The sequence below is a fragment of the Balaenoptera ricei genome, chromosome 2 (assembly GCF_028023285.1).
Source record: "Balaenoptera ricei isolate mBalRic1 chromosome 2, mBalRic1.hap2, whole genome shotgun sequence".
Taxonomy (NCBI): domain Eukaryota; kingdom Metazoa; phylum Chordata; class Mammalia; order Artiodactyla; family Balaenopteridae; genus Balaenoptera; species Balaenoptera ricei.
Window position 1 is genome coordinate 176,788,647 of NC_082640.1, and position 25,043 is coordinate 176,813,689.

Below are 25,043 nucleotides of genomic sequence, written 5' to 3' on the forward strand. Positions count from 1 at the left end.
ACTTTACCTATCCAAAAGTCTGTTTGCTTCTTTGAAATTAGTGATAGAAATATACCGACAAAGGTTGTGGTCAGAATTAAATAAGGTAATATATGTAAAGCATTCGGCACCATGCCTGGCACATAGGAAGAGCTTAACAAATGACAGCCATGATTATATATTATATATCATATAATATATAATAATTATATATCATAATTATTATATATCATTATATATTATATCTATACATATAATTATCATTATATATATTATTACATCACAACACTACTGATTAATTAAGAAATATTTATTACCTTCCAAGTGAGAAACACCATGTTGGGCTTATATGGGGATAAAATACACCTTGATATCAGGGAAAACACAGAACCTAGTTAGGGAGTTAGTACACTTATCAAAAGATATCCTGATAATATTTGGGAACACATGTTAAGTGACAAATATTAGGCGTGTTAAGAATTTAGAGTCAGGGACTTCCTGAGTGGTGCAGTGGTTAAGAATCCACCTGCCAATGCAGGAGACACGGGTTCGAGCCCCGGTCCGGAAGATCCCACATGCCATGGAGCAACTAAGCCTGTGCGCCACAACTACTGAGCCTGTGCTCTAGAGCCCGTGAGCCACAACTACTGAGCCTGCACTCTAGAGCCCGAGAGCCACAACTACTGAACCTGAGCTCTAGAGCCCGTGAGCCACAGCTCCTGAGGCCCTGTGCCACAACAACTGAAGCCCGCGTGCCTAGAGCTGGTGCTCCGCAACAAGAGAAGCCACCGCAATGAGAAGTCCACGCACCACAACGAAGAGTCAGTTTTTACATTAAGGATATTCAAATAAAGATAATTAGAAGATCTTTTGAGTCACACAGTTTTAGAGTTATAAGGGATCATAGAGTTTGTAGGAAAGTAAACTGAAGTCCAAGAGGAATTAAGTGCCTTTACTTCAGGTCATAGTGCAAGCCAGAGGCAGGCTCAGATTTGGGTTCAAGTTTGGGCTCTGCCACTAACTAGCTGTGTTCCCTGAGCAAACCAATCACCTCCTCTGAGCCTCATTTGCCTCATCAGCAATATTCTATCATTCTAGACCCCACCCCTGCGACTCCCAACCCACCCCTCAGGGTGGGGACTAAGAGACTTACAGCCCTACTTTACACTGAATTATTTAACATACTGGTCCAGTTTATATGGTAACCCACATGCACATAAGAAAACTAACACCTCTGAAAGCAGAGTTAGGCTTGCTTACCAGCAGAGGCAGGAGAGTGTATGGGAAACCTATGATAGCTAAAGATTAGTACTGTCAAGGGACTTCCCTGGTGGTGCAGTGGTTAAGACTCCATGCTCCCAATGCAGGGGGCCTGCGTTTGATCCCTGCTCAAGGAACTAGATCCCACATGCATGCCGCAACTAATAGCCCGCCTGCCACAACTAAGGATCATGCCTGCTGCAACTAAGACCCGGCACAACCAAATAAATAAATAAATAAATATTTTAAAAAATAAAATAAGAGACTTCCAGAAGCTGATCTCTAAAACCATCTAGTTTCCAATTTTGTGAAATGCGCTGGGAGTGCAGTGGAATCGCTAAGGATGTTCTTCATTTGTACAGATAGATCAGTCCCTTTGTCATGGCCAGGCCTCTCTGCCAAGGTAGTTAGACGATTCTATAAACAATAAGGTCTTACCGTATAGCACAGGGAACTATATTCAATATTCTGTGATAGGGGATTCCCTGGCGGTCCAGTTGTTAGACTTGGCAATTTCACTGCGGTGGCCCAGGTTCAATCCCTGGTCAGGGAACTAAGATCCTGCAAGCCACACGGCACAGCCAAAAAAAAAGAAAAAAGTCCTGTGATAAACCAAATGGAAAAGAATATTAAAAAAGAATGTGTATATATATATATATATAACTGAATCACTTTGCTGTACAGCAGAAATTAACACAACATTGTAAATCAACTATACTTCAATTAAAAAAAAAAAAGATTCTAGAAGTGTCATGGACCTAGAGAGGAAGTCACTGTTTCAGATTGAGTATTTAAATATTTTTCCACATAAAGGCTTGAGAGAACTTACGTGGTGGCACAGTGGTTAAGAATCCGCCTGCCAATGCAGGAGACATGGTGTTCGAGCCCTGGTCCGGGAAGATCCCACACGCCGTGGAGCAACTAAGCCCATGCACCACAACTATTGAGCCTGTGCTCTAGAGCCCGCGAGCCACAACTACTGAAGCTCGCGTGCCTACAGCCCATGCTCCACAAGAGAAGCCACCGCTTGCCGTGACTAGAGAAAGCCCGCGCACAGCAATGAAGACCCAATGCAGCCAAAAATAAATAAATAAATTTTTAAAAAGACTTGAGAAATTTTCCAGTCTTTGAGGGGGGCAGGTATGACAACACTTACATAAGAAATAATCCCTGTCCCCGCTTTGGTCTGGCTAAGGCCTAACCTGAGTGCTTACCGCCACCTGGTGGTGTTTAGATGAATAACCATTTTGGGGAAGGGCCGGCACTCCAGTTACTCGCTCCCTAGTGACTTAATTCCAAGGCCATTTGTTACCTGCTTGCGTACGTATGTATGTTTAAGTATCTGTGTATATATTTCAACGAACATCTTATTTTAGAATAGTCTTATACTTACAGAAAAGTTACAAAGATAGTGCAGAGAGTTTTTGTTTGTCCGTTTTTAGAATTTTATCATTTTTATTTGCATTTCTTTGATTACTAGAGCAGCCAAATAGCTGTTGATGTCTTTTGGCTATTGGTATTTTTTTCCCTGTGCTGTACAGTAGGTCCTTGCTGGTTATCCATTTTACATACAGCAGTGTGTACATATCAATCCCAAACTCCCTAACTATCCCTCCCCGCCACCCTTCCCCTCTGGTAACCATAAATTCATTCTCTAAGTCTGTGAGTCTGTTTCAGTTTTGTAAATAAGTTCATTTGTATCTTTTTTTTTTTTTTTAGATTCCACATATAAGCAACATCATATGGTATTTGTCTTTCTCAGTACAGAGTTTGTGTATACTCACGTAGTTTCCCCTATTAACATCTTTAAAGATTTTTTTTTAAGTTTATTTATTAATTTATTTAATTTTGGCTGCGTTGGGTCTTCGTTGCTGCATGCAGGCTTTCTCTAGTTGTGGCAAGCGGAGGCTACTCTTTGTTGCGGTGCACAGGCTTCTCATTGCAGAGGCTTGTCTTGTTGCAGAGTTTGGGCTCTAGGTGCGTGGGCTTCAGTAGTTGTGGCACACGGGCTCAGTAGTTGTGGCTCGTGGGCTCTAGAGTGCAGGCTCAGTAGTTGTGGCTCATGGGCTTAGTTGCTCCGTGGCATGTGGGATCTTCCCGGACTAGGGCTCAAACCCGTGTCTCCTGCATTGGCAGGCGGATTCTTAACTGCACCACCAGGGAAGCCCCTAACATCTTTCATTACCTTAGTAATTTGTCACCTCCAAGAAACTAACATTGATATGTTACTACTAACTAAACTCTAGATCATATTCGGATTTCATTTCTCTACTAAGGTCTTTTGTTCCAAAATCCCTGCCAGAATACCACATTACATTTAGTTACCAGGTCTCCTTACTCTCCTCTGGTCTGTGACAGTTTCTCAGTCTTGTTTTTCATGATCTTGACAGTTTTGAGGAGTGTTGGTTAGGTATTTTGTAGAATGTCCCTCCACGTGGGTTTGTCTGGTGTTTTTCTCGTAACTAGACTGGGTTATGGGTTCTGAGGAAATAAAGTGCCCTTGTCATTGCATCGTTATCAGGAATACGTGCCATCAACTTGACTGATCACTGATATTAACCTTGTCTTAGCAAGGTAGTCCTTGCCACGTTTGTTCACTGAAAAGTTACTATTTTTCCTTTCCATATTCTATGTCCGAATTCAGCCCACACTTAAAGGGGGACAGGAATAAACTCCAACTCCTAAAGGGGGAAATAGCCACACTAATGATTTGAAATTCTTCTGTAAGGAAAACTAGACTCTTCTCCCACATTTACTTATATCATAATGAACTCATGGATACTTATTTTATACTTTGGGTTATAACCCAATACTACGCTATTTATTTTGTTCCTCAAATTAATTGTAGGTTTCGCCAGTGGGAGCTCTTTCAGGCTTGCTCCTGTGTTCCTTTGATGTGCCAACTGATTTTTGCTTTATGAGCACTTCTTTTGCATATTTATTTTTAATATTAAAAAACAACACATTTAGGAAATAAAAGAAAACTAAATTACCCTTATAGTCCCATCATCCCACCACAACTGGTATTTTAGTGATCTGTTTGTCATTTACATTTTTGAAACATAGCTTATAAAGAACATATGTTTTATTACTTCACCTGATTTCATAAACATAACTGCCATTTTCTACAATTATGTTGTGTTTACCAGATGCATATGTCAGAACACCTTAAGAAAAGCTCTCTGGAGTCGGACTATGTGCCTCCCGCGCCCCCGGGGCACTGAATCTTTGCTCCTCAATCCTCTCATCCAGAAAAGCGAGGAAATGATGGTATGTTTTTCACAGAATTTAACAAAGCCGCATAGAGTAGATTAACAGCAAGGACCCTGGAAATAGATGGCCTGAGTATAAATCCTGACCCTGGAAGGATTTAGTTAGGAAACCCTGGGCAAGTAACTTAACATCTCTGTGCCATGGTTTCATCTGTAAAATGGGAAAACAAAAGGCCTTGCTTCTCACTATTGTTGGAGGACCAAATGCATTCAGTGGTGCTCAGCGCTTATTCCATAGCAAGTGCTCAGTGTCAGCTATTATTGTTGACATGGCAGGGCTTATAACCTAAATTTAATTATACAATCTACTCCCCCTGCCCACCCCCCATCTCAGTGCCTCACATACAGGAGAGGTGCAACATTTTTTTTCTAATTAATTAATTAATTTTTTTTTTTTTGGCTGTGTTGGGTTTTCGTTGCTGCGCACAGGCTTTCTCTAGTTACGGTGAGCGGGGGCTACTCTTCGTTGCAGTGCGCGGGCTTCTCATCGCGGTGGCTTCTCTTGTTGTGGAGCACGGGCTCTCGGGCTCTAGGCGCGCGGCCTTCAGTAGTTGTGGGTCGCGGGCTCTAGAGCGCAAGCTCAGTAGTTGTGGTTTGCACGGGCTTAGTTGCTCCGAGGCATGTGGGATCTTCCCAGACCAGGGCTCGAACCCGTGTCCCCCTGCACTGGCAGGCGGATTCTTAACCACTGTGCCACCAGGGAAGCCTCGAGGTGCAACATTTATTAACACCTATGTGTGCACACATTCACAGTGTCTGTTTATCAGCAAAATGCAGCTAATAACACTTCTTACTACTAAGTTGGCAAATAAATGACTATATGCATATAAACAAGATCGGAATTACACCTTTGCATTTATCCATATGTCATCTAGTATTTAGCTTCTCTTTCCTCACCTTTATCGAAGTGTAACTGACAAGTTAAAATTATATACATTTAAGGGGTACAACATGATGGTTTGATGTGTATTTAACCTTCCATAGTGTGAGAACTTATGGGAACTTATAAAGAACGAAACCATGACATTTAGTCATAACAGAAACATTATACTATGCCTTCAAATCTAAACCAAAAACGTATATCCCAGAATTGGTTCTTTGGGGGTATTTTTTATTAAAGATAAAGACTTTCAGTCTGATCTTTCAGCAATTTTCATTTTTCTTCATGCTTTCATTCTTTTTTTTTAGAGACCAAATCACTAACCCAGGTCCACCCTCCCTGCTGCCTGTGGGTCTTACAGGTTCTCATACTCCCCACTTCTTAGTGTCCAGTTTGCAGTAGTGATTAAGATGTAGTCCACACTAACGCATACTAACAGTTCATTTATTAAATGTTGTTAACAATCTGCCCTGCTTCCCTTGTGAGGCTGGGTCCAGACACCCTTAGGATTGCTTCTCTTCCTTAGCAATGGAAAGAACATTGGCCTTGCCATAAGGCAGATGACAGAATTCTGAAACTAGTTGTTTTCTTATATTGCAGGATTTTTAAGAGGATTAAGTGAGGAAGTACATGGAACATTTAGTCCAATCTGCCGTGCAGAGGTATGCAATGTTCCTGTCTTTCTTTTCACCCTCCAGATTCAACGCCCTGATGCCTTTGAACCTGCTACTTGCACTAATTTATACAGTCTCATTTCACTCTATTGTACTTCAGGAGAAGGTACTGCCAGCACTCTCACTTAGAAAACTACTCCCTACCCACCTGGGCACCAGGAGGAAAGTGTCCAAAGGACTAAGACTGTGCAAGTTCAGTGGTTTTCAGATTCATGCTTTTGGAACCCTTTGTTCAAGTGAAATCTCCCTTGGAACCTTGATACAAACAAACTAGGTAAAAAGGTCATTTTATTCACATTTCTTTATTTTATAAGTTCATATCTATAATTCTGTAACCTATTAAAATGATATTCAGAACTAGATGCTTTGAGACACACATCAGAAATCTGGGGTTAGAGGTAGCAGCTGCAAACTGACCAGTGCTTTGAGACACACATCAGAAATCTGGGGTTAGAGGTAGCAGCTGCAAACAGACCAACTGCAGCATTTAATTCTGCCTCTTGTTTTGATGGCATAGAATCAATAAAATTCCGATTCACACAGAAAATAACCTCTTAACCCCTGCTCACGATCTTCATGATTAATGTAGGGCCGTACACACCCCAGAACTATCTATGACACATTATCACATCTGACAGCTACACTTGCACCTATTATCACACAAGCTGACATCTGAACGAGATCGGATCAGCATGTGCACCTGAGCCTTGCCTGTCCTCTCAGAGTATCACATGTGTGTAGTGATGAGACTTTTTGTACAACTGTGTGTGATAAAAAAAAAAATTCACAGGGTGAATTTAAATATATAAATACCAGGGCAGAACTACATCCTTCTAGTCAATGACACATTTAGGAGACATTAAATGGGCACAGAAATGACAAAGGATTATACTGAGAACTGCACAAAAATGAGTTACTTGGCAACACAAGATAGGGATTGGTTAATGTCTGTCACTGAGCATACAGACTGTTCTACCTTATGCTCTGCTCACTGCCAGAGAGCCCTTCCTGATTTCCCAAGATTCAGGTGAAATGCCCCGCTAATCCTGCCTGGAGGAGGGCCTCCTCCTCCTCCTCAGCTGCCTCTTCATCCTTCATTAGTGTCAGTAAGTGCAATAAGCCAGGGGCTGAGCCGTCCTCTGACAGAGCAAACTTCCTGCGCCGTGTGCTGTGGACTGCTCCAGCAATGACCTGCTCCAGGCGGGCCTGATTCACAACGTCTTGCTCAACTGCTCCTCTCTCTACCAGTTTCTGTAGTGAAGGCTCCAGCCTTAGTACATAAGCAGACAATTTTTTTTCATCGTTCTGGTAAGTGGTCAGATATTTGACCTGCAACACCCTAGGATTATCGGTAACCCCAAATACCTGCTCCAGAGCATGCAGGCATTCAGGGACTGTAATTAAAGGCTTGTTTATTGAGGACACGAATGATATCAGATGCCGGGCCTCTAAGGCTCTCTAGCAATCGCCTTCTTTTTTCGGCATCTGACACCTGCCATGTCTTCATCATTTGAGTGGCATGAAACAGCCAGGATTCAAACTCTTCTTCTTCTGGCTCTGGAGGATCACTGCCTGAGAATACTCTCAGCTTTTTGTATTTCAGGTGTTGCAGGGCAGGCTGAAGAGCCTCATCTAATGCCTGTGCCAACATAGGAGCCCGCACTTCTGGGATCACGTCCTGGTCTAGGTCAAAAAGGTCGTTTCCATACCCAAGAGCTCGATAAACTCACCCAATGTCACGCCCTCTCCCTCTAGGAATTCATGTAACCTGCTTAAAAATTCATTGTCTGGGTCAGGGGTCTTAAAGATCACTCTCCAGGCACCCCCGCTTCCGGGTATCTCTTTAGGGACCAGAGCATGACTCGTCTCCTCAGGAAGTCCTATTAAGGCTGCATTCCTGTTCTCTTCCCTCCGGAACATCCTCCCGAGCAGTCGGTACTCGCTCAAGGGAGCTAAACCAGATCGCAGAGCCTCCTCAATTTCTGCCCTTTACAGGTCTGGGGGATGCCGGCAATCAACAGCGCTTTCCGCGGGTTTACATCCATCCCCCTACACCAGTCTTCTAAGAGCCTCAGAGTCATGATGCCCAAAACAACACATTTAAATTCCAATTTGTCCCGGCCACTGATGCCACTGCAATTCACAGTATTCCTCCGCGGTAACCGAGTTAAGTCTCATCAACTTCTGCAGTTCCGACGGGCAGTGAAGATGAAGTAGTCACGTTAGTTCAAGTTGTAAATGAATAACCCGAGCCCGGAGAAGCCCCGCGCACCCGCGCCGGCGGCCGGCCGCACTGCGGCAAGCAGCCACCTTACCCTCTCCCGGCTTCGGGCGCCCCGCAGCAGACAGCGGGGTCCCACTTCCCCTCGCAGTTATCTAGTAGTCATGTCTGGGTCCGTCGCCGGTGGCCGAGGCGCCAGGGCCTGCTTCCGACGCTTCCCGGGCGGCCAGGTCTGAGGGGCGGGAGAGCGGCTTCTCCTGCACTCGGATGGACACTCGAGAGGGATACCCGAACTGCGCAGAGGCGCGCCGGGGGATGGCTGACCGCCCGTTGCTGCGGTGCTCTCCGCGGCGAGGAACGACGGGGGCGATCAGAGCCGCAAGCGAAGCGACGGGGAGAGGCTTTGAGGAGCGCTGAAGCGCCCAGGCCCAGACTCTCACCCACCTGAAGGGTAGCGCCACAACCGGCGCCTCCGTAGCCTCCCCCGAGTCCCAGCAGAGCTGTTTCGGGCGCGCTTGGGGAGGCGGTGCCGCGGGGAGGCTCCCTGACGTCACGAGGGGGCGGGCATTTCGGGGGCGGGGCAAGCGCGCTTCCGGCCCGAGCCGGAAGCCCCGACTGTGGCAGCATCCGGGACGGCGGGCGGGTGGGCCAACCGGGACAGGAGGTGAGATCCGGGACCTGCCCAGCCCTGCAGGCTCGGCCTGTGGCCGCTGGCGGGCCCTGGGCTCCCGGCGCTGCAAGGCGGAGAGGCCCGGGTCTGGCGCCGTCCGCGCAGCCCTGTCGCGGCGGCGGGCGCTGCAGCGCGACAGGGGGCGGGGCCGGCTGCAGGGGAGGCCAGGGTGGCTGGGGAGCCTCCCGGCTGGGCCGAGTGACACAGGCTGGGGCTCCGGCAACGGCGACAGGGGCCGGGCCGCCGCGTGACCGGCTGCAGTCACGCTGTGCTTAATCACAATTAGCTTTTGCTCCTGGCTGGCCGTGCTCACCATTCTCCCAGCCGGTGACCCCGGGGATTTCTTTTATGGTGGCTTTCTCTGAAATGCCAAAGCCACCCGATTATTCAGAGCTGAGTGACTCTTTAACGCTTGCCGTGGGAACAGGAAGATTTTCGGGACCACTGTAAGTGTTTAAGAGTTGCTGTCTTAACTTGGGGGCTCCGACATTGGTTTGACTTGTAGAACCAAGTTTTCATGTCTGAAGCAATACTGTTAATTCAGAAAGTATTTGAAGTATAGAAGTGAAATGTTCCCTAGGAAACTAGTTTAATTACAATTTAAGGGAACGTGTGCTGGACCTATTTAAGCCAGATTTAGTGATTTATTTATCTGTGGGATTCAGTAAAAAGCACACTTCATACTGAAACTTTACTTCCGCATAACTATTACATAAAACAACCTGTAAGATGTTTATATTTCTTAACAGATGTAAATTTAACTTAGTTATTTTAAACCTCAAATGTGTTAGGGAGTATTTTAGAGCTCATTGGACAAAAAGTACGTACATTTGGGATAGTTGACATGACAGCATTACTAGACCCTCACTGTGTTCTTATTGTTGTTTTAACTCAAAGGCACAGAGCATGGAGAATGATGAACTTCCGTCAGCGTATGGGATGGATTGGAGTGGGATTGTATCTGTTAGCAAGTGCAGCAGCATTTTACTATGTTTTTGAAATCAACGAGACTTACAATAGGCTGGCCTTGGAACACATTCAACAGCACCCAGAGGAGCCCCTTGAAGGAACCACATGGACACACTCCTTGAAAGCTCGGTTACTCTCCCTGCCTTTTTGGTTTTGGACAGTTATTTTTCTGATACCTTACTTGCAGATGTTTTTGTTCCTTTATTCTTGTACGAGAGCTGACCCCAAAACGGTGGGCTACTGTATTATTCCCATATGCTTGGCAGTTATATGCAATCGCCACCAGGCATTTGTCAAGGCTTCTAATCAGATCAGCAGACTACAACTGATTGACACATAAAATCAGTCACCATTTTTTCCTTACAAGTACAAAACTGCCAGTACCGTATGAAGCCTGATCACAAGACTGCAGTTTCTTCACAGATCTCAGGAAGCTGTGGTGGGGCAGAGGCTTTTTAAAGAATGGGACTAGGGGACTATCTTTATCTGAATATTGAATTTTTAGGTAAAGCCTGTGATACAGTACTACAAAATCATGTTGATGACTTCAGATTTTGGAAGTAAAATTTTATCTGTTATTTGCATTCTTTAGAAACTTGAATAAGTACCTGGATTCATATTTTTATTCTACTGTGCAACATAGTGATGATTCAGAAATTTTTCCTTTGGGGAAAAAATGAACATTTCCATTGCGTTTAATGTAAAAAGGTCCAAACATGGTCATAAAATTTAAATTTTATACAATTACTTGGCTTGCTTTAAAATTCTTCAGACTAAAACACCAGTTCTTCCTGTTGTAGCTAAGCCAACTATTTATGCTTGTTTGCTATCAGCTTGTGAGAAATTGGTATAAAATTATTGAGGTGATGGCTGTGTTGAGAAGCAAAATGTGTTCTTCGTTTGGTAATGCTACTGGCATTATTAATTAGCTAGAATTATTCATGCAACTTTTTTTTTTTTAAACTACTTGGGAAGAGACTAAGTGTTTGAAAGTTGAGAAATCTAACAGACACATAGAAGATGGAAACAAGGTGTTCAATGAAAATACTTAAGCCAGTCCCTGTCAGATGTGTGACATCTAAAAGATGCTCTCAAGTCATCGTCCTGATTTTCTTTTCTGCCTAAGGTCCAGTCTTCAGACGTTAGATTAATTGCATGAAGATGTGATCCCTGTACTGCCTCCTTTGCATCTGTACTTACTACCTCATGTCTGGTAACAATACAAGTAACTAAAACATGGAAAATTAGATATTAGGATTATTTTTCTTTTTTTCTGGGTGAGATCAAGATATATTTTTATACAGTGATGTCATCAATACCAGGGAAATGTTTACACTGACCGATTTGAATAAGAATCGTAACATTTTTTGGTGCTTACTCCGTTGGGCCCTGTCCTAAGGAGCTTTACATGAATTAACTCATTTAGTCCTCCCAACAACCCTATGAGGTAACAGTTATTATTATCCAGATTTTACAGATAAGGACCGTGAGGTGGAGAAGTTAAGTAACTTGCCAAAGGTTACACAGCCAAGAAGCAGAGCCAGAGTTCTAACCTGGCATCTGATGCCTTTATTCCTAATCACTGAGCTGTGACAAATGTTTCAGCACTGGGTACTGTCTGCCTAACCATGCTAAAGATTGGAAAAGAACTGAGAAAGGTTTTTCTCAATTTGTGTGAGCTACTGAAAATCTAAAAGTTTTCAAGCAACCTCAACCTTTACCTTATATCAGGTTTGACCAGAATGGAAGGCTGAGCATTCCATAGCAAGCTTTTACTTGAAAGATAAAGCAGGTACTCTTGTAACTCAAAAGCAGTACCATCAGATTCTTCTCTTCTTCTCCAATTAATCTCATTTCTCTCCTTTACTACTTCCAAAGGTCTAGTTACTGAAATGATATATTTTTTGCTACAATACATTGAATCTTCAAATTAAGCAGCAGTTTGAAATATATGTTTCTGCAAGGGTCAGATAACCAAATCACTTGTATCTCTTGAATACTACTAAAAGTATGCATGCTGCAGGCAGCTTCCTGAGTGATACACATTCATGCTGCACAAGAGTCCTATGAGGCAGGTATGTATTGGTACTAGTACCATTTTACAGAAGAGGAAAATGAGGAAACCTGAAGCACATACCAATTAATAACTTGCTCATGGTCACACAGCAAGTGGAAGAGCTAGGATTTGAACCCAGGATATCTGGTTTCAGATCTCCAGCTCTATCATTCCACTATACTGCTTATCAAAAAAAAGATTAAGGAAAGTCATTGAGCAGTTTCTTGTTTTGTCTTGAGGCAATGATAGTTTGGAAATGATTTAAGGAAATTATTTCCATTATTTTTTGTTTTATAAATGCTTGATGTAATGCAAGGTTTGTGAGTTTGCTATTTGTCTTGTAAGGTAGTAGTTCCTTTTTATTGAAGTAGACTTTCTTACACTTAAGATTCTAGTATTTTGGGATTTGGTGAGTAAATGCTCAGTCCATCTCTTTCTTTCAAGATATTGCCTTGATAGTAGAAATATTAAAATAATTAGAGTAGGAGTAATGTAGTATTTCCAATGCAATCACAAAGGTTTAGACTGCAGGGTTAATTTGATTATTTGATTATTTAGGAATGAATTATCCAAGTTTTAGATTATTCCTATTTTCTCAATGGCTATTTAATAGTTCAAATCACTCTTTTGGTAAAGAGAGAAAGGTGAAATTAGTCTCTTAGCTCTATTAGATTGAGGTGGAGGTTGAAACCAATGGATAGGAGACCTGTGTATTATAACAGATCATCACTTATTTCATAGTCACATCACAATACAAAAAGCTGTGAATACAGGATTAGATAATGAGATAAATGGCAAATATAGACAGTGCTTCAGGGATTTTAGGGAAGGGACACATCCTAGGATCTAGAGCTAGTCAGTGATATTTGCTTCCAGATTGAGAAAAACAGTTACAGCTCCTAGTGGGTTTTTTTGTTTTTTAATATTTATTTATTTATTTGGCTGCGTCGGGTCTTAGTTGCGGCATGCGGGCTCTTTGTTGTGGCACTGGGCTTCTCTCTAATTCTGGTGTGTGGGCTCTAGGGCTTCGTTGCCCTGCGGCATATGGGATCTTAGTTCCCCAACCAGGGATCGAACATGTGCCCCCTGCAGTGGCGGGGCGCGGAGTCCTAACCACTGGACGGCCAGGGAATTCCCAAATTTTCTGGTTTTAAAGAGGCTACCAGTTTCAAAGTAAAAAATGTGATTCCCCGAGTTTAGAATTTGATTCTACTTCAAACAAAGCTTTTATAATTAACAAGCTTTTCTTTGCAGAAGTGGAATCATCAGATAAAGTGCTACGAGAGTAACAGCACCCATAAAGTAATCAAACCTGTTTGATTACAAACCATGTTTGTTCACCATGGGTAGTGTTAAAGTCTGTGTTAAGATTATCTGGTGTTGATTTCCTTCTTGATGGATTTAACGTTCTCAATCTCCAAATCACTGGCAGAAAAGCTTACCGCAGTACCACATGACTCATTTTTGCATCAAATATGTGCCATCACTTTATAAATTCTCCAATATATTGATAAAGTTCCATATAGCTCTGGACCGTGGCTGGGAATCATTATGCATTGGTATTTTTGTTTTGGTCTAAGGCAGTGAGTGGGTCTTGAACTGTGGCTGAATGTTAGAATCACTCAAGGTAATACAAAAACAAAGCAAAACTCCTCATAAACAATGCCAGGGTCCCTCCCAACTATCAATCCCTGGGGGGAGGGGCCAAGGCAATCCTGTTTTAGGAGGTCTTCAAGCAAGTCTATTAGGGTTGAGAGTTACTGGGCCAGGGGTTTTTACGTACCATAAAGCTTCAACTGTTACTCGTGAGAACTGTGTTTGTTTGTCTTTGGAACAGTGTCGACAATTATTTCATGGTAGGCTTACCCCAGCTGTCTGAATTGTGGAAATCTTTAAAAAGGTGTCTATATATTCTTTCTTTTCTTTTTTTCCAAGGTTTAAATAGACTTTATTGTTAAATAGGCTTATAAACTAATGTATGTGGTCCCAGGAGGTGAAGCATGGAGAAAGAGAGGTCACGAAGGTCAGCTGCAGAAGGTCACTAACTGAAGGCCATGATCTAGGGGAGGCCAGCCAGGAATGCAGTAGACATGATCAGGACAGGCTGGGGGTGGTCATGTCACAGATAAGGGAGAAGACAGCCCTCTTTACTCCTGCTTCTTGTAGCTCTCCAGGTGTGACGAGACCCAGCCCCAGGCAGGAGGAAACAGGAAGCAGGAGGTGAGCCCAATGGCAACATCCATGGTCCTGAGCTGCTCCTGCGGTGGCTTGGAATGCATCTGGGCATGCAGCAACGGGAGCTGCAGGCCGGGCCTGTCAGGCCCCTCAGCAGCAGTGGCGGCGGAGTAGACATGACCATACCAGGTGGACTGCAGACAGCTGCCAGCCAGAGCCCAAGGTCGGGAATGAGATGTCTATATTTTGTGATTCTGATTCCTATCGTCCAATTTATCCTGAATACACTTCTGTCAGGCTTTTGCCTCCCACTCTACCAAAGCTGCTCTCTTGTCAAGAGGTTGCCAGTCATTTACATGTAACTAAACCCAATGGTCAAGTCTCAGTCCTCAAATTACTTTTTTTTTTTTTTTTTTGGCTGTGCCGTGCCTTGTGGGATCTTGGTTCCCTGACCAGTGATTGAACCTGGGCTCTTGGCAGTGAAAGCGTGGAGTCCTAAATACTGGACTGCCAGGGAATTCCCCCTCATATTATTATTTTTTTTAATGGATTTTTTTTTTAAACATTTATTTATTTATTTTGGTCGCGCCGGGTCTTAGTTGCGGCAGGCGGACTCTTAGTTGCAGCATGCATGTGAGATCTAGTTCCCCCACCAGGGATCGAACCCGGGCCCCCTTCATTGGGAGCACGGAGTCTTACCCACTGGACCAGAGAAGTCCCTCAAATTACTTTTTGACACACTCCCTTGTCCTTGAGCTATTTTCTTTGGTTGGCTTCTGGATCAGTACTGCCCAATAGAATTTTAGTGATGTTGGAAATGTTCTGTATCTGTGCTGTCCCTATGAATAGCCAGGAGCCACATGAAATGAACCCTTGAGATGTGGCCAGTGCGGCTGAGGAACTGAATTTTAAATTTTAATTAAACAGTCACATGTGGCTAGTAGCTACCATGTATTAGTCCAATTCCAGATACTTTTCTGATTTGCTTCCTTCCTCATCAGCTTCTCCTATCCCCTTTGCTGTTTCCTCTTTGAGGATCTGCCCAATTTCCAAGTGTTAGCATGCCCCACTTCTCTTTTCTACACTTAATCCCTTGTCATCGCATCCAGGTTCATGGCTTTAAAACCCAAATTTCTATCACTTCCTTGATCTCTCTCCTGAGCTCCAGACTTGAATATCTAACTGCCTACTTGATATTTACTAAGATATCTCACCAGGCACCTGAAACTTAACCTGTCTATAAAGATAAGCTGCTGATCTCTCCACCCACCAAAATCTGCTCCTCAAGTCCCCTACAAGTCTACTATCAAACAATAGGCGAGGGATCATTTTAAAATGTTATTCCTCTCAAAAATCCTTCTATAGCTCCCCTTCTCAGAATAAAAGCCGAAGTCTTTAACATGGCACACAAAGTTCTAAGTAAGTGGCCCTCGATTTCGACTTCATTTTCTACGACCCCCTCCACCCCTTGCTCCACTCCAGCCACACTAGTCTTCTTGCTGATTCTAGAACATGCCAGAAAAACATGTTTCAGGGCCTCTGCGCTCAGTGTACCTTCTGCCTGGATGCTCAGCCCTGACCGGCTCCATCATCTTCTTCAGACCTTTGCTCAACTGTCAGCTTAGTGAGGCTGCCTCTGACCACCCTGTTTAAAATTAAGCATACGCCTCCCCCGTTTTTCTCCAGAGCACTTACTGTCATATGACATGTTATACATTTTGTCAGAATCTAAACCTCATGAGGGCAGGGATTTTGTCTCTTCATGCCATGTGCCCCATGCCCAGAACAGTGCCTGCCACATAGTAGGTGCTCAGTAATTATTTACGACATGAGTGATTTTTATTGCCACTCAACAACTCTCTCACGAGGCTGCAAAACAATCTAGAGAGAATAAAGTTACTAAGTGTATAGCATAATTTGTCATGTGTTCTAGGTAAGTTTGGTTACTAAGCTCTTTCCAGTTTCAGCATGTAGGGATATATTCTTTCCAAGGCCAAGATTTAAAATGAGTCTCTCAACTTATTTTTTCCAACAGTTCTTGTGATGTTGGCTGTCTTGGGATTTTCCTTATTCATGAGAGAACAACACAGACCACAGTCACAAACAAGGTTTTAAGTGGTGGTTAGTCTTGAGAAATTCTTAAGTTACAATCATGAAAACAATGGTTTCCTAAACCACCAAACATATGCAGCAAGTATCATGAGGACATCTTAGAGCTACAGCACACACTTTCAGTACTCTGGTATCAAGGGGCAATACCTTGGCCCTATAAAGCACTCATTTAAACTAGTAATGTGCTTCCAGAAGTTACTTCTATCCCCAGGAGAATTTTTGGCATAAGAGTAAATTTCTATTTAAAACTGTACCCCAATTGCCTTGTTGCTGCCCCAGCGTGAGCTGCTACTTTTTAAAAGATTTAAATAGAGGCTTACTGTCTAGCATTCACTGTTTCCTGGACCATGTCTTTATATTATTTTATTTTATTTTTTTAATTATTTTTTTGGCTGCGTTTTGGCCTTTGCTGCTGCGCGCGGGCTTTCTCTAGTTGTGGCGAGTGGAGGCCACTCTTCGCTGCGGTGCGCGGGCTTCTCATCGCAGTGGCTTCTCCTGTTGCAGGCAAAGGCTCTAGGCAGATGGGCTTCAGTAGTTGTGGCTCGCGGGCCCTAGAGCGCAGGCTCAGTAGCTGTGGCGCATGGGCTTACTTGCTCCGCGGCATGTGGGATCTTCCCGGACCAGGGCTCAAACCCACGTCCCCTGCATTGGCAGGTGGATTCTTAACCACTGTGCCACCTGGGAAGTCTGGACCATGTCTTTAAATAGAGCAACTCTGATCCCAAAGGTCACCTGAGAACTGGAATAGTTACAGTAACATTGGGAAATTCTTTTTATACTTTGAGAATACTGCACTGGCTAGAGGGTTAAGGCTGGGCCCATCAGTTTTAGAAATACCTCCTCCCTTTCATTGATGGTACCCTATTCTCATATTTAGCCCAGCTCTCGTAAACCTCTTTAGAAGTTGCATACTCCCTCTTCTGACAAAGTAGTAGTCAGATGGGAAATGTGGACATTTTGTTTTGTTTAAGTCTGGGTTCGTTAATTTTTGCCCTGAATTACGTACATGACAATGTTTTAAACTGTTAATATGGCTGATGTGCCCTTATTAAAAAAGCATGACTTTTTTGTTTTTCTGTTTGTGTAGAAAAATATGTAACATATGCTTTTTTAAAAAAGCAAAGAGAGGGCTTCCCTGGTGGCGCAGTGGTTGAGAGTCTGCCTGCCAATGCAGGGGACACGGTTTCGAGCCCTGGTCCGGGAAGATCCCACATGCCGCCAAGCAACTAAGCCCGTGCGCCACAACTACTGAGGCTGTGCTCCAGAGCCCGCGAGCCACAACTACTGAGCCCATGTGCCACAACTACTTAAGCCCGCGTGCCTAGAGCCCGTGCTCTGCAACAAGAGGAGCCACCACAGTGAGAACCCCATGCACCGCAACCAAGAGTAGTTGCTCACAGCAACTAGAGAAAGCCCACGCAAAGCAATGAAGACCCAATGCAGCCAAAAATAAAATAAATTAAAAAAAAAAAAAAGCAAAGAGAACAAGAGCATACAATGAAAATTCTCGCTCTCACTCCCAACCCCAATTCCTTCTTCCAGGTGCAGTTTGACTGTCCTTTCAGAGATACTATATGCATATCTAGCCAATATTCTCCACTAGAAGCATTCTGCACTCTGTCCTACATCTTGCTAGTTTTCATTTAACATCATATACTGCATATTGATCTTAACAACACATAGAGCTATACCTTGGTCTTTTTTTAATGGCTGCACAGAATTATTGTACTAATGTGCTTCTTTTTTAATTTAATTAACTAGGGTCTTCTGCTGATGAACATTTAGGTTGTTTACGATCATTTGTTACCAAGAATAATGCTACAATGAATAGTTTTATATATTTATCTCTGCATATGTGTGCTATTAACCATAGGATAAATTTCTATTAGTGAAATTGCTGGGTCAAAGAGCACGCACATTTAACATTTTGACAGAATCGTCAACTTGACTTTTGAAGAGCTTATACCAATTTACACTCTTACCACCAATATATTATGGACTTCACACCCTTTCCAGCTCAATATTGCATCAAAACTTTTGCCCTTTCAGTCTGAGAAGTACGAAAACTACTGCATTGTGGTTTTACTTTTCACTTCTTTGAAGTGAAATTTTCTATTGTCTTTCTGACTGGTACACGTGAGAGCTATAAAAGGAATTTTAGTTCTTAGTCATTTCTGTTGAAAATACTAAATACTTTTTCCCACTTTGTCTTTTAACCTCATTTACAAAATGTTCAGAAATTTTCATTATTATGTAATTGCATTTACTGATCTTTTCTATCACGGTGTCTGGATTTCTAAAAATCTTCCTTAGTTAACCTTCCTCACTCTGAGACTATAAAAACTCTTAGTCCATTTTCTTTTAGTACTTTTACAGGTTTTTTTTTTTTTTTTTTAATACTAAACATCTTGAATCTACCTGAAATTTATCATGCCCTAGGTAGTGAGAAAAGAACCCAACTTCATCACAAAAACTAACCAACTTGTTTCTCATTTGTTAAAACCTAAAGTGTTATTTTACAAATATTCTCCAATTTCTATAATAATTTTACACTCTAATCTTACTATATACTTAAATGTGAAAAATGACATCACAAGATGATTGTAGTATGATTAATTTCCCCAAACATGTTAATTTTATTTGGAACTATCACAGTTACAAAATTACATAACCCTAATACAGTTTTAACTCGGGGGTGCTCAGCTGCCCACCAGGGTAAGTTCAAACAGGAATTTCTTGTTAATCATTTTACCACAACATGAGTTAAAAAGCCTAGGTTTTTAAGATGTCTCATGTATGCATCTTACTGCAGTATGTTAGATAAGAAATGATATTCTATGTTTGTAGATTGAACAGTTCTACTGAGAAATAGGTGTATCTTTAATAGGCTAAATAGGATCTAGGGAAAAGTACTACATAATAAATTGAGGGCCACAGATGTCTCTGATTTTCCCATTTGGAAGAAAACAAACTTTATTTCCTTAAAAATACAAGCCTTCTCAATAAAAGTTTAAAAAAAATTTTGAGGGACTTCCCTGGTGGCGCAGTGGTTAAGAATCCGCCTGCCAATGCAGGGGACACGGATTTGAGCCCAGGTCGGGGAAGATCCCACATGCTGCGGAGCAACTAAGCCCGTGCGCCACAACTACTGAGCCTGCGTTCTAGAGCCCGCAAGCCACAACTACTGAAGCCCGCGCGCCTAGAGCCCGTGTTCCACAACAAAGAGAAGCCACCGCAATGAGAAGCCCGCGCACTGCAACGAAGAGTAGCCCCCGCTCACCACAACTAGAGAAAGCCCGTGCACAGCAACGAAGACCCAACGCTGCCAAAAAATAAATTTATTAAAAAAAAAAAATTTGAGCAGCTTGAAGAAATAATTCTAATAAAGTACATTTTATGAGGGGGTAAGTACAGGGGGCCAGATTCCACAGAAACATATAGTATGGGGACCTAACATTGTCTCAGAAGCTGAGAAAGTTCTGCTGAAGGAAATGTTTAAATGTTCAAACTTCCTAACTAATATTACAGCCAAGCAACAGCAACCTATTATAAAAGAGTAAAAGTTCTTGTCCTTGGCCACAGAACTCTATTAAAATAAGTATTTAATGCGACACAAAAGCACTTACATACATACATATTTGCATATGTCCATATATTTCATATTTAGAACTCCATATGTTTCATATTTTAAAAGATTATCTAAGTCTAGCATCAAGCTTATTTTTAGGTAGGATTGTGGGGTTGACTTTCTTGTATAACAGTAAAGTTGGAGCTGTTTCAGAGAATAACTGTATCCTGTATGCCTGTGGCCAACGTTTTTACCTTTAGAAGGCAGCAGATTAGAAAACCAGTCAAGGCATTTCTTTTCTACTGGTCCTTCAAGCTGGTCCCTCAAACCTTCAAAATCTTTTTTGTCATGCATGTGGCTCACTTAGGAAGACAGTATTAGAATCAGAAAAAGATCGATCAGACCTATAACCCAGACCTCCAAACACTAGACCACAAGCAAAAATATGTTGACATTTCTTCTTCATAAACATACTTACTAAACACAGAAGGAGACAAAATGTTCAGGAGCAAAGTTCAGCTACTACTTTAAAAATATGAACTATTTTAATTATACAGGTTAAGTTTTTTTAAGGATTGTATAAAGATGAAAGATTATTATAAATCAGTAACTGAGCTAAAGTCCCAATATTAGAGACATTATCACAAACTAAACAAGGTAATTTCTGACCATTTATAAAACTTTTTCTAGTTGGTATTGTTTTAATTACATAAGAGTACTTAGTGGAAGGCTGATGTTCCAAGTAAAACAATACTTTAAAGATATAAAAAGGTGTGTAAATTCAGTTTCCTTAATAGCATGTACTTTGTAAGCTATAGGTTTCAGAATGTGTAACTGGGAAAGTGCTATGGGAATCTTTCAAAGGCTAAGTGTATAACCCAAGCTCTGCCAATAAGCTCTGTAACTCAGGGCAAATACCTAACATTTGATTCACCTCTGAAATAAATCATATAATCTGTAAGGTTACTTCCAACTCTAAAATTCTATGACAATTTGTGTTTCAGTAGGTACATGCTACTTGATTTCTCTGCAGTTTAGCTATCTAAATGAATCAGGAAACACGCAGAGTAAATGAAAAATGCCTTAGTCCCTCGACAAGCAGAAAAGGAATACATACACACACACATAAATTTTAGGAATATATACATATATATATTTAAAGGATTTGATAGTCCTTTGCTAAGCAAAATCAAAGTTTGACTACAGGATGACACGAAATATCTTTTTATATTCAACACAGGTTGCTTACCTAAAGACTTATATTTGTGTTAACATAAATAGCAAATCAGAGCATAAAAACACACCCCATTTAACTCTCTTAAGGTACAGGTTAAACATACATCCATTGAGTGGTACTGTCTCCAGAAGCCTGTGTACTGTGTTTGAGTGTGGATTCAAGGTTTCCTTGGGTCTCTCTCAAGGGCTCTCCTTTCTCTTCAGTATTTCTCTCCGTTCCCATTTTCCTTCTACTTATACAGAACTGTGGTGGCCCCCAAGCTGTAAGCTTATTCAGCTTTCTGCTTTCCGGAGAACTGCTTGTCTCTTTCTTGATATGCACTCCTGACGCTGCGGTATTGAGCATAAAAAAGGAAAATGGCTTGCGGGCAGTTTCGTTCCAGGTGTCTGCTCTGGATCTAAGAGCCCCTGGTTGTTCCCCAGAAGAAGGATGTGCTGCCCTGAGGGGGAAGTCTGTATCTCCGAAGAATGGCCCATAAGGCATGCTGACGCAGAGATAGTGGCGCATAGATAGTGGCGACAGAATTATGTGGAAATACAAGGTTTACTGATTTATTGTCTAATATTCGTTCCGTACTAAACCTATATATACATTCATGCTCTTTGAATAAACTTGCCTTGCAACCATCAGTTGTCTTGGCCCTTCTGACCCCATACTGGTGCTTTTCAGTTCCTTACCCCTCACCACCAGGAACTTCTAGCTTTCTGCAGCCGGTCTGCGGCACAGAACTGCCATTCTTAAATTTAATACCCAATTTTCACCACTTGTTCATGTCAGTTCCTTGAAATGTAATTGTCCATGAGCCTTGACATGTACTTTTTATAACAGACGCAGAAGCTAAAAGATGTAGACATCACACAATTTAATCCAGAGGCTATTTAAAAAGTATAAAGAAAGAATTCAGTTGCCAACATAGCAGATTTTATACATTATTAAATGTCTATTTTATCTCCATGGTCTGAAACTTACTTCTCACTCAAGAAAAAAGATTCCTTTCTAAACATTTATTCTATCTTTCTTTGATGGAAACAGCAGAAAAGTTTCTTCTTTGAAAAAACTGTCCCAGGGGAACAAAACAAATGCTTTCCAAATTAGAGCACAAGTCTTCCTTAAATGTCAGTGTGTGATAAATAAGATATCGTAGCAGTCTTTTAAATTTCATAAAAGCTACAGTTAAGTTGGTGTTTTTGGCCGTTTTGCAGATGGTCCATCTGAGTTAGTTCTGTTATCAACGTTATTTTCATCTTCTGCATCATCTTCATCATCACCTTTTAAAATAAATATTTGTTGTATGACAATATGTTCATTGGTTGAAAGAAATATACATAGCTAAAGCAGTTGATAATGAGACCATTTCACTTTAGGGATTAATAAAACAATGGATATATCAAATTAGAAATATGTACAGTTAAAAAGACTTTGGGAATTTTGGTGTTTAAAACCTTTCTTTTCTATCAGTTTTTTTGGAGATATGATTCATATACATATTCATATTCATATAAAATTCACTTTCAAAGTGAACAGTATATTGATTTAGATATTCACTAGGTTGTGCAACCATCACCACTAATTCCAGTGTTCCAGAACACTCTTCATCTTCCCAGAAAGAAATCTCATACAAATTAGCAGTCACTTCCCATTCCCCTCAGCCCTTGGCAGCCACTAATCTACTTTCCTATCTCTTAGATTTGTCTATTCTGGACATTTCATAAAAATGAATCATAAAACATGTGGCCTTTTGTGTCTGCCTTCTTTCACTTATCATGTTTTCAGAGTTCATTCATGTTGTATAGCATTTATCAGTACTTCATTCCTTTTTGTTGCTGAATAATATTCCATCGTATGGATATATATTTTGTTTATCTACTCATGAGCTGATGAACATCTGTGTTGTTTCCACTTTTTAGCTATTACAAATAATGCAGCTATGAACATTTGTGCGTTTGTTTTTAATGGGAATACGTTTCCAGTTCTCTTGGGAGAACTAGGAGTGGAACTAGGAAACCCCAGGAGGAGAACTGCTGGGTCGTACGACACCTTTATGTTTAACTTTTTGAGGAACTGCCAAAGTGTTTTCCAAAGAAGGTACACCATTTTGCATTTCCACCAGCAATGTATGAGGGCTCCAATTTCTCCACATCCTAGCCAAGACTTGTTATGGTTCTTTCTGATTACAGCCTTCCTAGTGGGCATGACATGGTATGTCACTGTGGCTTTGATTTGCCTTTCCCTGAAAGTCAATGATGCTGAGCATCTTTTCATGTGCTTTCTGGCCATTTGTATATCTTATCTGGAGCACTGTCTATTCAAGTCTTCTGCACATTTGGTAACTGGATTCTTTTTTTTTTGGTCATTATGATGATTTTTTTTCAATTGAAGTATAACTGACCCACAACACTGTTAGCTCCAGGTGCACAACACAGTGACTCAATATTTCTGTACATCACAAAATGATCACCACTATTTGTCTTTCTAGTGTTGCGTTCTATCACTTTTCTTTCATAATTGTTACATTTTTGAAATTTTGTATATGTTGAGATATGATTCATATAAGATAAAATTTGTCATTTTAACCTCTACAGCTTTTAACAAAGGAAATTCAAACCGAAGCTTTATGGGGACCTCATTAAACATACAAAAGCATGTCTTCCTGTATGAAGATATTCCTGACCCACTATTAGTAGAACAGGCAGCAGTTACTTTTTCAGTAAGTAATGACATATATATATATATATATATATATTAAATGGCTCTACCTATACCTGTCCTTATTCCAATGATAATATTTTCAACGGATTAGAGAGGAACTTTTGGAGCCAAGAACCAGGACTTCTCTCTCATGGAAACAATCTATTATCTGAAGTTCGTGTAATATTCTGAATTGGTTCCTTCACATTATCTGGCAATCAAGATGGAAACAAGATGGAAAAGAAAGGAAAGTACAGTGCAGTTTAAGCTCCTCTACAGAGGAATTAAGTCCTGATTCTAATATTTAGTTCTAGGTTCTTCAGCTCAGGGTAGTCAAGACTTAAAAAAAAACGAATACACTTAAATTTCCCGTTTCTACTTTCAAACTGCACCTACAAAACTGGGAAAGGAAAGGAGTCCCTGAGAGTTAAGACTTGTTCATCTTAAATCTGTTGCAATCTTCGGAACCTGCTCCTATTCTGTGACAGATGGCAGTCTTCCAAACTTGTTTGTAATTTCACACGGGGAAAATTCCTTTCCATCCTTCAACACCCAGCTTAGAAGTCACGCCCTCTCTGAAGTCTTCTTGGGTTCTCTAGGTTTGCAATAGCTACAGAGGAGCCTAGGGTCATCCTTCTAGTCTTTAATAAGAGTGTTTATCTGTCTAACCCCTCAGCAGTCAGAGTTCCACAAGGACAGGAACTGAGTTTCATTCTTTCTCCAGAGCTCAGCCCAATGACTGGCATAGAGCAGTAGACGTTCAGCATGTTTTTGTGTGTGTGTGATATAAATGCAAAGAGAATCGTGAAAAGCAGCCCTGGTAAATGAGCCCAAGTACAGCCCAGATCTGGCGGAAGGTGCTAACAATTTTTAGTTGGAGTTCTTCCCGCCAGGCTCACTTTCTCCAAGTTTGCCACTCCACGCGGGCTCCCTGAGCCGACTTTCCCCGGGCGCCCCTGCCCGCCCATCTGTCGCTCCAGCACCGTCTCAGAGCTCACCGTCCAACGCCTCGTCTGGAGCCGCCGCCACCCGGTCCTGTGCTTCCCGCTGTACCGGGGAGCCGAGGAGGTCGGTCACCAGCTCCCTCATCTTAGCCACGCCCGACAACAAGCCCTGGAAAGGGTCGGCGACGTCCGGCGCCTCACAGGGCACCCGCAGCTGCTGTCGCTGACCTTCCTGCCCCACGTACTCGGCCAACAACTCCATGGACACCGCCGAGCTTCCAGAACGCACCACGGTGACGCGCCACCCGGAAGCGGAAGCCAGCTCGCCGCCGGCGCAG

General features: G+C 42.0%; 4 protein-coding genes across 5 annotated transcripts in view; 1 reads left to right on the forward strand and 3 right to left on the reverse strand.

The window, feature by feature from the left end:
* The window catches only part of ITPK1 (inositol-tetrakisphosphate 1-kinase), a 212,833-nt gene extending 204,032 nt beyond the window's left edge, over positions 1 to 8,801 (reverse strand). The window contains exon 1 of the mRNA XM_059914865.1: positions 8,731 to 8,801. The gene's annotated coding sequence lies outside the window, so the exon portion shown is untranslated. The remainder of the gene's footprint in view (positions 1 to 8,730) is intronic.
* Positions 5,624 to 8,810, reverse strand: MOAP1 (modulator of apoptosis 1). Its single transcript, XM_059914867.1, is given in 4 exon segments — positions 5,624 to 7,482; positions 7,484 to 7,787; positions 7,790 to 8,053; positions 8,056 to 8,810. Coding segments are annotated over 4 exon segments (1,053 nt in total). The 5' UTR covers positions 8,147 to 8,810; the 3' UTR covers positions 5,624 to 7,088.
* Positions 8,811 to 8,895: 85 nt separating this feature from the next.
* On the forward strand, positions 8,896 to 10,509 carry LYSET (lysosomal enzyme trafficking factor). 2 transcript variants are annotated; one of them, XM_059915825.1, is made up of 2 exons: positions 8,896 to 8,950; positions 9,854 to 10,509. In XM_059915825.1, exon 2 carries the CDS (start codon positions 9,870 to 9,872, stop codon positions 10,263 to 10,265), a length of 396 nt encoding a protein of 131 aa, XP_059771808.1. In that variant the 5' UTR covers positions 8,896 to 8,950; positions 9,854 to 9,869; the 3' UTR covers positions 10,266 to 10,509. The 2 variants fall into 2 exon arrangements, with proteins under 2 accessions (XP_059771808.1, XP_059771807.1); XM_059915824.1 differs by lacking the exon at positions 8,896 to 8,950 and adding an exon at positions 8,957 to 9,402.
* Positions 10,510 to 18,875: 8,366 nt separating this feature from the next.
* GON7 (GON7 subunit of KEOPS complex) lies at positions 18,876 to 25,024 on the reverse strand. Its single transcript, XM_059914868.1, has 2 exons — positions 24,760 to 25,024; positions 18,876 to 22,341 (listed from the first exon to the last, which is right to left on the reverse strand). Exons 1-2 carry the CDS (start codon positions 24,965 to 24,967, stop codon positions 22,247 to 22,249), a joined length of 303 nt encoding a protein of 100 aa, XP_059770851.1. The 5' UTR covers positions 24,968 to 25,024; the 3' UTR covers positions 18,876 to 22,246.
* Positions 25,025 to 25,043: the final 19 nt, after the last annotated feature.

Bases quoted from the DNA above. Each gene is read 5' to 3' on its own strand.
- GON7 (XM_059914868.1), bottom strand. From the start codon at position 24,967: ATGGAGTTGTTGGCCGAGTACGTGGGGCAGGAAGGTCAGCGACAGCAG. The intron at 22,342-24,759 runs GTGAGCTCTGAG...TTATTTTAAAAG, and splicing joins TCCAGACGAGGCGTTGGACG to GTGATGATGAAGATGATGCA.
- LYSET (XM_059915824.1), top strand. From the start codon at position 9,305: ATGGTGGCTTTCTCTGAAATGCCAAAGCCACCCGATTATTCAGAGCTG. The intron at 9,403-9,853 runs GTAAGTGTTTAA...TTTAACTCAAAG, and splicing joins GGAAGATTTTCGGGACCACT to GCACAGAGCATGGAGAATGA.